At 40.8% G+C, this 12,218-nt stretch overlaps 1 protein-coding gene across 1 annotated transcript in view; it reads left to right on the top strand.

Moving 5' to 3' along the window:
* The window catches only part of CUNH7orf57 (chromosome unknown C7orf57 homolog), a 75,478-nt gene that overhangs the window by 13,915 nt on the left and 49,345 nt on the right, over window positions 1–12,218 (top strand). Inside the window, exon 4 of the mRNA XM_007944145.2 lies at window positions 3,239–3,392. Coding sequence (XP_007942336.2) covers window positions 3,239–3,392 — 154 coding nt within the window. The remainder of the gene's footprint in view (window positions 1–3,238; window positions 3,393–12,218) is intronic.

Genomic DNA, 12,218 nt, shown 5'->3' on the forward strand with positions numbered 1-12,218 from the left:
GTTTTGTTCTACATTGTTCTGCCACTCTATCCCCCTCTCCTACATAGATCCCCCTCTGCCACTTGCAAGCTTTTAAGACCCCAGTCCACCAAGGTAGGATATAGAACAATATTTTGGCACATTTATGTTGTACCAGGTGAGCTTGATGTCCCCCACAACCATGTTCCCAAGCCTACAGGCCCATTATTTCTTGAATCTGCCCTCTCTCACCTTACCTGGAAATGACCCAGGCATAGGAAGTACATCTAGTTGTCCTATGATACTCTTAGGATGCAAACGTCTTCATGCACTGAGGGAGGCACCTGATTAGGCTGGATGCAATAAGCTGCCGACAAACTGGGTAATTTGACTTTATATAATGCTGTAGTCTTCAAGAGTCATGTCTGTATTTGGTCTTCCCAGGCCTCATGGACACTCAACACAGGCCCCAGTGAGAGCTTATGGAATGCCCTTGCCTTTGTTGCCTCTACCAGCCCATAGAACTTTCTTCCCCTTTCTGCTTTATTTTTCAGCAGACAGTAAGACACCTGTCATTGCCACATCACACCTGGGCCGATCATCTTCCCTGTCCTGGTTGTGAGGAAGAGAACATTTTGTCATCTTCCATCTCTTGTGTCTTTACTAATCTTTCGAGACTCATGGCAATGATCTAGTTTCTTCTTTCCTCCCAGATCCTGTCCTCTTCTCAGTTCTTGCTCTAAGTCCCAGGATAGTCACTGGAGGTAGATGGTAGGAAGTACAGGAGTATTCTTTCCTTTATTATTATTGTTTTGTTAGGTGTCGCTGAGTCTGACTCATAGTGAGCCTAGGTACAACAGAAAGAAACGCAGCCTGGTCCTGTGCCATCCTCACAATACTTGCTGTGCTTGAGCCCATCATTGCAGCCACAGTGTCAATCCATCCCACTGGGGGACTGCACCTTTTCCTCTGACCTTCCTCTTTACCAAGTATGATATCCTTCTCCGGGGACTGGTCCCTTCTGACCACATGACCAAAGTAAGCAAGTTGAAGACGGGCCATTCTTGCTTCTAAGGGGTATTCCAGCCACAGTTGTTCCAGGATAGATTTTTTTTTTTTTCATTTTTCTGTCAGTCCAGGTATTTTTCTATTCTTTGCCAACACCAAAATTCAAATGCATCAATTCATCTTCAGTCTTCCTTATTCATTGTGCAGCTTTCACATGCATATGAGGTGATTGAAAATGTCATGGCTTGGGTTAGGCACACCTTAGGTCTTCTGAGTAACATCTTTGCTTTTCATCACTTTTGAACATATTTGCCCAGTGAGATCTTCATTGAGTATGTGGGAGCACAGGAGCTATACCTTAGCGATGCTTCAGTTTATTTTTTTTTAAAATACCCTTCCTTTGTTATTTTCAGCATTTTTCTGTCTCTACTTTTGCTCTACTATCTGTTGAAGTCGATGATGCTTAGGGTCTGAACTCCCCAACCGCCCTCATACCTGTGCCCTCCTGGAAAAGCTCACCCACACTATAGCTCCTCTTGCTGTGGCTTTTGTGTCAGCTCCCAGATCGCTGCTCCCAGGAGTGCTCTCTTCAGAGCCTTAACTCTGCATAGACCACTGCTCCTGGGCCTCTCTACTAGTATATTGCAGAGGTTCCCCCCTACAGAACTCTCCATCAGGCCCTTAGTCTCAGTTGGGGGTAGAAAGCTAGGGGCTTTTCTTCATTCAGACATCTGCTGGCTGCTAAGATGGACAAGCCCAAGATGAACAAGTAAAAAGGCACAGTCTTGATGTTACCAAACCACATGGCAGGCCATTAATTCAAGTCCATTGAAAGTCCCAGGGTCGGCATAGCATGACAGACTGCTAAACAATGGCTTGGTTGCATGCAGGGTTCAAACATGCCATAAGCTGGAGACCATTTCCACAGCTGCTTCTTATATATGGGAAGCAGATCACATCCCTAAAGCAGCTACTCAGCTGCTTGTGGTAGATTCTACTATGGAGCTGATTGCCCGTCTCATCATGGGGAGTAACTACCACCGGCTGCCTAGCCATTCAACCAGGCCCAGACAAGTAGGTACACAACCTTAACTACCACAATCTGTCACCCCTATCACTGCATGCTTGGATGATGGCTGGACATGCCTCCTACCTCCTCTCCTACCCTAGTGTTGCAACCTTATCTGCCCCCTGCCCCCTACATGTTCCATAACCAGTCTACCTCAGTTCTACCAAATTGAAAATGTGCTTCTGTTGCTTCAGCCTGCCCCACCTCCTTCAGTTTTCAGTTTCACCCCATTGTTATTAAGAGTCTCTAATTGGTGCAGATGTTAAAGTGCTAACTCAATGGTTAGAGGTTTGAGCCCACCCAGAAGCACCTTAGAGGAAAGACCTTAGGATGTACTTATGAAAAATCAGCCATGGACGACCATTTGGAGCAGAGTTTTAATCTGTCACATATGGGATAACCACGAGTTGGAGCTGACTCAGTGGCAACTGTTTTTTTTTTTTTTTTAATAAGTCATTGCTATTAGGGTAATTGACTTATAGTGAGCCAAACATTTACCCTGGTTTATAATGCCTGGATTAATCATCAAATGTGAAGGACCATGGTGAGATAGGAAGCTGAAGAAGTGAGCAGATGAGAGCCATCATATTTGCTATTTCTCTGCTCTCTGCTTCATCTCTAGACCATTTTCTTAGAGCCATGGAGGCCCTTCAGCGTCTGGAGCTCAGGTATTGCTGCTCTCCATGCTGAGCAGTTGGCAAACAAGGAGCAGGATGCGGGCTTCATACTTCAACAACCCAAACAATCTACTTGGGAGTTGTTTTGCCATCTCAAGGTTGAATCAGACACTCTGTCCTGTTGAAATATCACTATACAGACATGGTGTGGGACTCAGGGAAGCTAAGGCTAGCTAGGTTTTAGTGCCTGTGTATAACTATCTTGTATGATTTTTAAACTATCAGGTTAAATGGTAAACTTTTAGGGGCGTTTAGCTATTTTAAGAGGACAAAGTAGTAGTTAATATAAGAGAAACCGTTATTTTATAACTTGTCTGCATTATAACTTCATACTTTGACCTATTTAATTTTACTAAAATGATAAGCCTATTCCTGCGAAGGAAGTGTGCATTTATTCAGCAAGGACAGGAGGGAGTGCTGCCTGTCTCTTCATGCTCTAGGGTGAAAGGACGGAGGGATGGTGGTCATATTCAGACTCAGAAGGAGAGGGTGGTACTGATTCTTATCTGTTGGATCTTTTCCACAGAGTCCCTGTTATTTCTATGCCGGATTACATGGTATATGAAGAATTTAACCCTGATCAGGCCAATGGGAACTATGAGTCCAGAAGAGGGCCCTTTGACTTTGACATGAAAACAGTTTGGCAGAGGGAGGCTGAGGAACTTGAAAAGAAGAAAAAGGTGACATGAGCCTATGAGTAGATGACATTTGCCTTGTTTGTGCAACTCCTTACATAATCACATGATAATTTAGTGATAGCTAATAGTTTTCTAATGTTACTACTGGTATCCGTCCCATGGTCTCCATTTTAAACTTGAGTGTACTAGAGATGAGTGGCATGATAACATTGTTTTTCTTTTTCTTCTTATAAATCCTTACCTTATGAGGTAGCATAAGTTTTTACTAAATGTTTTTTTAACTAGTTAATGCTTATCAAGGGGAAATATTGACACACCACCTCTCACACGCTACATATAGAAATGGAATTTTTAATTTATTCATTATCCAGTTTATAAATATTTATGTCTTATTTAAGAACTTAAGTTAAAATTTCTATGGAGTACTCTTTATTTATTATGAAGGAAGAGAAGACAAATTGTTTTCTTCTATACAAACTTCCAAAGGTTTATTTACCATGAGGGAGCAATAACTAAGTTGAAGTCTTTTTAAGGGGTTTGTACTTTAACAGAGAAAATGGGAAATTCAGGAGCCATCTCTCATCAGTAGATTTCTTGGGGTGACATCTTGATTAGAAGAGCTTCCCATCCTCTTGCCTACTCTTCATGGTCTTACAGCCTGTTGGTGTGCCAAGGGTACAAAATTCAGGACACTAACACTGTTGCCGAAGAGTTCTCATGATCAGGCTTACTGGTATGATGGAGATCAGTGAATCTCCTGAGACTGTGTCTCCTACTCACCTTTTGGACCGGGAATAGAACTCACTCAAGTGGCTTCAAGCCAAAAAATAGATAGGCCTACAAGGTGAACAGTTACACCGGATAGAACATTTCTTAGAACAGTCAGCCACGGAAGATTAGAAGAGCTGCATTTGCATAAGGAGATAGCTCAGAGGGCAGGAATGCATAGGAAAGGACACAGGGAAAAGGTAGTCACAGGAAGGAAGTGGGAAGAGAGCTGTTACATTGTGGGTATTGCAATCAGTGTCACAAAACAAAATGTGTATGAACTGAGAATGGGAAAATAATTTGCTCTGTAAACTTTCACCCATATCACAATAAAAAACAAACCAAACTCACTGCCCTCCAGTTGATCCTAGTCAAATCTGAATCATAGTGACCCCTCCTTGGGTTTCTGAGGCGGCATCACCCTCACCTGCTATTAGCAGATGGAGGAGAGCCCAGTTCAGCATTGTCCTCTAGAGGTTCAAGAACTGAAGCTCTGAAATTCATTGTAGTTGCTAAGAAAACCTGATCTATGAGTGAAACATTGAAATTCATATTAAAAATAACAAAAGTATCTTGATAATGGTAACATGACAAACCACTATCCCTATTTGACATTTCAAGTGGTAAACAGATCATTTCAGATTGTGAAATGTTTATCATATGTTTATTAATGAGATTACTTTGAAGTTGCTGTCTATCCTTTTGCCAGTACCACCCTGTCTTGATTACTGTTGCTTTATAGTAAGTTTTTGATATCAGGTAGTATGTGTCCTCCAACTTTGTTCTCTTTCTAAATTGTTTTTGCTAATCTCTACCTCTCCATATAAATTTAGAATCAGCTTATCAATCCTTTAAAAACAAAACAAAACAAAAAAACCTACCAGGATTTTGATTGGAATTGCATTGAATCTATGTATCAGTTTGGGGAGAATTGAAATCATGCAATAAGGAATCTTCCGGTCCATAACCACTGTATATCTCAGTTTATTTAAGTCTTTTTATTTGTTTCATCAGTTTTATAGCTATCTATGTGTAAAGATCTTGAACATAGTTTGATTTTTGGTTTGTCTTTTCCTTTTTATATCTTGAGTTTTTTGTTTGTTTTGTTTTTAAATTAACTGGTAAAAGCTACTTTAAAGCCATCTTTAGAGGTCTTTCCCTCCCACCACCATGGCCCCCTTTGGCTGTAGTTTGAAGTATGCCTTCCATGCTGACTCCAGCTGCATTGCAAGTATAAAAGAGGTCTCTGTGGACCATTGTGTGAAGCAGCCACAGGAATTAAATGTTCTGAGAGAATTGAAGTGGCTCTGCCTCTGCAGTTATGAAAGCCTTCATGGTAATGGGGCATTAGCGCAGTTTTTCTTGGGATCTGCTAATGGTTCAAAAAGGAGAGATGACTTGTGATGTTAGAGTTTTCCTGAATTCTAAGATCTATTCTATATGTGTATACACACATACACACTCACAGCATCCATCAATTAACGTATGTTCAGGCATTGTCCAGTTGTATATATGTCCCTGGCTCCATAAGGTGTATTTTCTTTTTTAAATGGAAAACAGCTCTCCTTTTATTTCCCCCAGTTGTTTAAAAGACCCCAAAGCTCCCAGAGAGAATGAGCAGGAAGGCTCCAAGGGTGCATCCCCATCCCCACAGTGCCTCCTTCTCCACCTCCTTTTCTTCCTCCTGGCTTCATTTACCTGTCCAGCAGCTATGTAGCCTTTCACTCCTGGTGCAGGGAAGCACCTGCTCCTGTCTTGGACATGCTGCTTGGTCCTGGGCACTTGTGAGCTCCCAGCTCCAGGCAGCAGTGGTAGCGGCTCTACATGATCAGGAAGTAGCCACACCAACAGGGCACCAGCAGCCAAGGCAACTACTGCCAGTTGTGCTCCCAGCACCTGCACACCCAGGCCCTGTGGACATCTCCCTTCATGCCCCACCCTGTTCCCAGACATGGGCAAAATCCCAGTCTGGCTGCCAGTGCAGCCCCTGCCTGGGTCACACATATATGGGGCAAGGCCAGCCTCCTGTATCCAGTGTATACAGGTCTTGGGCTTTGTCCAGCAGTCTCCTATCAGATTTTAATGTAATAAGCATTATGGAAATTTAACTAAGAACTATATGTGGACTGCCTGTTTTTAATAACTAATATGGTGTTACCACAACATCCAAATTGCATAACATTCTATGTCACAGAGCATATTGTGGATGTTAAGTATGTATGTATGTATGTATGTATGTATGTGTTGTGGACAGGAGCACGATACTAGGGAGAGACACACTGAGGAAGAAGCCCTTGAAATTGTTATGCAATCAATGAACAGATGAACGACTGAGTCTTATTCAGAGTGGAGAAAGTAATGGAGGTCATACAGTTTAGTGACAGGAGTCTGGTGTGGGCAGCAACACGGTGGTGGAGATGAGAGTTCTCCTATTGCAGTACAGTGAAGCTATGGGGAAAACTGGCAGTACTCTGAATACTGACTAAAATGGCACACTGGTGCTGAGAACTCAGAGGCCAACCGGACTACTGCAGGCACTGAGACATGGGAATAAAAATAGCTTACAGTGAAATGAAAAGCAGCTTTTGTTGGAATGTGATGAACAACTTATAACAAGGACAGTGAGAAGCACAGATAACCTGGCAGTCCTGTGTACTCTGTTGGGGATTCTGGGGAGGAGATAAAAGCAAAAACATGAGCATTGCATACATGGGAGCTGTTTTGTACCATATGCTGAGCATGAGCATGTAGAGAATATCTGTCACAAATGGAATTGACTAGGAGTGTCTGAGTGCCTCTCAGTGGGAGACTAGTTACACATGTTGTTGTTATTTGCCATTGAGTTGGACCCGACTCATAGCGACCCCTCCTTGGTTTCCGAGGCAGTATCACTATGGAAGTATATTGCCCCATCTTCCTTCCGAGGAGTGGCTGGTGGGTTTGAACCACCAGCCTTCTGGTTAGCAGTCAAGTGCCTTAGGCACTATGCTACCAGAGCTTCTCACGTAAGATGGTTCATATCTCCTTCGGAACAGGATGCTTGTGTACTGAAAAAGGATAATGTGGGGTTTAGGGAAGAAGCTGCAGCACACCAGTATACCAGCGGTCACCCCACAGATCTACCTTCAGCACCTGCTTTTATCAGCAAACGTGGGTCTGCTGGGTGCGAGCGAGTACTTTTCTGGCTCCAGCAATGCTGAAATCTGAGCAGAGAGACCATTAATGCTGCAAGTGGGCGGTCCCTGGGAGGAATACCTGCAGCAGATTGCAGAAAGGGACAGTTGTCTTGAGCCAGCTTTTTGGCATGGAGAGGCCAGCACTTGCCTTGGTCGGTAAACTTGGGTCCACTGGGTGCGAGCAGACATTTCCCTGGCTCCAGCACCACTGAAACCCAAGCAGAGAGATTATTGGTGCTGCAAGTGGGCGGGCCCTGGGAGGAACTCCTGTGGTGGATCATGAAGTGGGGCTGTTGTCTTGGGTTGCCTTTTTGGCATGGAGGGCCTCGAGAGTGGGGTTTTTGCATGTGTCTGAACCAAGTGGAAAGTGGTGACCCCATAACAACTGGAGTCTTTGCTGAACTTGAGTTGCGGGCCAGTGAATAACAGTATAACGTCATCATTAGCAGCCCGCTCAAAGCCCTAGAAACCACCCCTGGCAACTTGAAGCTTCCCTTCCTTTTCTCTTCCCCTCCTACCTTCTCTGCCTATACCCTCACTCATCCAATAGAAAAATCATATTCAGTCACCATAATACCTACTGGCTCAAATTCTGAACCCTTTTTATGACAAATAGAGACCTACATCCACATTCCACACAGCAATTCTGTCATCACAAGGAAAACTGTAGGGCAACCCAGCACACCTGAATTAATAACCAAAAAAGGAAAATGCACGAGCTCTAACTTTTCAAAATACTAAATCATAAAACCAAGACAAAACAAAACAATGCATAACCGACAGTTAAAGACAACTTCAAAATGTCTAGGAAACAACAGCAATTTCAAATCAAACAAAAAAACAGGACAAGGCATTAGAAGCAAAACCCCAAACAAAGGTCTCATTAAACATGGAGGAAGAGGAGGCAATAGAATTATCTGAGAAGGAATTGAGAAGATATGTTTATAGAGCTTTGTAAGAGCCCAAGGAAACCCCAAACAGAAGCAAGGAGAACACAGACAGTTCCCTGGAAGAACTCAGGAAAATATTTAAGAACAAAATAACAAGATTAATGCACAAACAGAACTCATACAAAAGCATCAGTTACAAATACAGAAGATGAATACCAAAATTATGGAATTACACAATACAGTAGAAGCACAAAAGAGTAGGATAGAACTGGCTGAAGAACACATTTCTCAACCAAAAGACAAATACCTGGACATCAGCCTGTATGAAGAAAAATCAGAACAAAGATTTAAGAGAAATGAAGAGAACCTAAGAGTTATATGGGACAACATGAAAAGAAACAACATACACCTCATTGGAATTATGGAACAAGAAGAAGTGAAAAAATACCACCAAGTAAATTGTGGAAGACCTACTAACAGAAAACTTCCCCCATATCATGAAGGAAGAAAAAATATTTGTCTAAGAAGCTCATAGAACCCTATACAGAGAAAAACACCAAGGCATATTATAATCAAAACTCTCCAAAACCAAAGACAGAATTTTGTGAGCTCCCTGGAACAAAAGAAATATTATTTATAATAGTCAAACAGGCTGAGCTCTGATTACTCAGCAGAAACCATGCAGACAAGAAGGCAATAGGAAAGCATATATCAACCACTGAAGGAAAAGAACTTCCAAACAAGAATCCTATATCCAGCTAAATTTTCTGTCAAATATGAGGGCAAAATCAAGGCATTCTCAGACAAACGGAAATTAAGAGATTTTGTGAAAACCAGACCAACCCTACAAGAAATGCTTAAGGAAGTCCTTACAATAGAGAACCCACAACAGAGATCAACAAAATCAGGATATGTGGCATCAACACTAAAACCAAATCAGAAATAGAAACTCAAAATAAGACCATAAAACATTATACACTAAAAATCAAGGAAACCAATCTGCACACAACAACTGCAACTAACCTATTTTTGTTGTTGTTATATGCCGTCGAGTTGGACCTGACTCATAGCAACCCCTCCTTGGGTTGCTGAGGCAGTATCACTACAGTAGATTGCCCAACCTTCCTTCTGAGGAGTGGCTGGTGGATTTGAACTGCCAGTCTTCTGGTGAGCAGTCAAATGCCTTAGCCACTATGCTACCAGAGCTCCTAACTAACCTAGTAGAGGGAATAAAACTTCTAGGTACAAACTTCCAAATGGAGAAGAAAACAGGATAATGTTCTCATAGAACACACTGTTCTAAAAATGTAATGAAAAGAATATACTCCAAGGTAACCACAGAGAAAATTAACAATCCACCTAAGCAAATCCAGAAGGAAGGAAAACATACAAGTTTAATAAGCACAAAACCAACAATAAAGAAGAAAAGAGAAGAAGTACTTGACAATGAATTGAACTCAGCACAGAAAAGTATATGGACCAAGGAAACACCAAGAACATGACAAACACACACACACACTCTAGAATGACAGCAATCAATTCATACCTATCACTAATTACACTCAATGTGAATGGACTAAATGCACCAAACAAGAGAAAGAGAGTGGCAGACTGGATAAGAAAAGAAGACCCATCGGTATGCTGCCTACAAGAGACCCACCATAGACACAAAGAGAAAAACAATTTAAGAGTTAAGGGGTGGAAAAAAAAAATACACCAAACTAATGGTAATCAAAAAAGAGCAGGAGTGGCAATATTAAATTCTGATAAAATAGACTTCAAGGTGAAAAACATAATAAGAGATAAAGAGGGACATTATATAATGCTGAAAGTGTCACTTGACAAAGAAGACGTTATGATAATAAATATTTATGCACCCAGTGAAAGTGCTCTGGAGTACGTGGAGCAAATATTAATTGAATTAAAAGGGACAATAAACAACTCTACAATAGTAGTAGGAGACTTTAACATACCACTTTCAAAGAGGGACAGATCAACTAAAAAAAAAAACCCAACAAAGGTGCAGAAGAACTCACTAATACAATCAACCACCTCGACCTCATAGACATATGCAGAGTATTCCATCCAACAAAAGCACAATTCACATTCTTCTCCAGTGCACTTGGTTCTTTCTCCAGAATAGATCATATGTTAGGATATAAAACAAGCCTCAATAAATTCAAAAGCATTGAAATACTACAAAGTATCTTCTCTGACCACAATGCTGTAAAATTAGAAATTAATAATAGGAAGATCAAGGAAAAAACATCAAACATGTCGAAGCTGAACAATTCACTGCTCAAAAACTAGTAGATAATAGAACAAATAAAAACTGAAATAAAAAAATTCCTAGAAACAAATGAGAATGAAGATACATCATACCAAAACCTATGGGACACAGCGAAAGTAGTACTCAGAGGACAGTTTATAGCAATAAATGCATACATCAAAAAAGAGGAAAGAAACAAAGTCAACACCCTAACTCATTAACTCCAACAACTAGAAATAGAACAACAAAAGAATCCAACAGTATCTAGTAGTAAGGATATAATAAAGATCAGAGCAGAAATAAATGAAACAGAAAACAAAAAAAATGGAGAAAATCAACAAAACAAAAAGCTTGTTCTTCGAAAAGGTTAACAAAATCGATAAACCATTGGCAAATCTAACAAAAGAAAAGAAAGAGAAGGTGCAAATCACAAGAATTGTAAATGAAAAGGGTGTCATCACAACAGAACCAACTGAAATAAAAAAGATACTGACAGAATATTATGAAAAACTGTACTCCAGTAGATTTGAGAACATAGAAGAGATGGACAAGTTTCTAGAATCACAAGTGCTACCTAAACTATTCCACTCATAAATAGAGTACTTGAACAGCCCTATAACATGAAAAGAAATTGAGAAGGTCATAAAAAAATTTTCCCACAAAGAAAAGTCCTGGCCCTGATGGCTTCATTGGAGAATTTTACTGAATATTCAGAGAAGAGTTGACCCATATACTACTCAAGCTATTCCAGAACATAGAAAAAGATGGAATACTCCCAAACTCACTTTATGAAGCAAGCATAACACTAACACCAAAACAGGGGAAAGACACAGCTAAAAAGGAAAACTTCAGACCAATATCCCTCATGAACATAGATGCAAAAATCTTTAAGAAAATCCTAGCCAACAGAATCCAACAACATATCAAAAATTAATATATCCTGACCAAGTGAGATTCATACCAGGTTTGCAAGGGTGGTTCAACATCAGAAAAATAACCAATGTAATCCACCACATAAACAAAACAAAAGAGCCATATGATTATATGAATCAGTGCAGAAAAGGCATTTGATAAAACCCAAGACCCGTTCCTGTTCAGAACTCTCAGCAAAATAGGGATAGAAGGAAAATTCCTCAACATAATAAAAGGCATATATGCAAAGCCAATAGCCAACATAATTATTAGTGGAGAAAGACTCAAGGCATTCCCCTTACGAACGGGAACCACACAAGGATGCCCTCTATCACCACTTCTATTTAACATTGTATTGGAAGTCCTGGCCAGGGCAATACAGCAAGAAAGAGAAATAAAAGACATACAGGTTGACAAAGAGGAAGTAAAGCTATTTCTGTTTGTGGATTGGCAAAGAGGATCTAAACCTATTTCTATTTATGCAAGATATGATCCTGTACGTGGAAAACGCAAGGGACACAATTAAAAAAACTCCTGGAACTAATAGAGAGGTTCAGCAAAGTAGTAAGATACAAGGTCAACATATGAAAATCAGTTGGATTCCTCTACACCACCAAAGAGTCCTCTGATAAAGAAATAGAGGAAACAATATCATTTACAATAGTGCGGTGTAGTAAATTACTTAGTGTGGCTTTTCTACCCATAAGTCTTTGTAAACTCCAAGGTGGGATTTGCTATGAGCAACTGAGGAGCTCCTGATTGCTAAAGTTGTCCACCTGGAGTATTTCTGAATTTAGAGACCATCTAAAGAAGCTCTGGTGGCATAGTGGCTAAGACACTTGCCTGCTAACCA

This window comes from Orycteropus afer, unplaced genomic scaffold (assembly GCF_000298275.1).
Source record: "Orycteropus afer afer isolate SDZICR_OR568_19922 unplaced genomic scaffold, OryAfe1.0 scaffold00121, whole genome shotgun sequence".
Classification (NCBI taxonomy): domain Eukaryota; kingdom Metazoa; phylum Chordata; class Mammalia; order Tubulidentata; family Orycteropodidae; genus Orycteropus; species Orycteropus afer.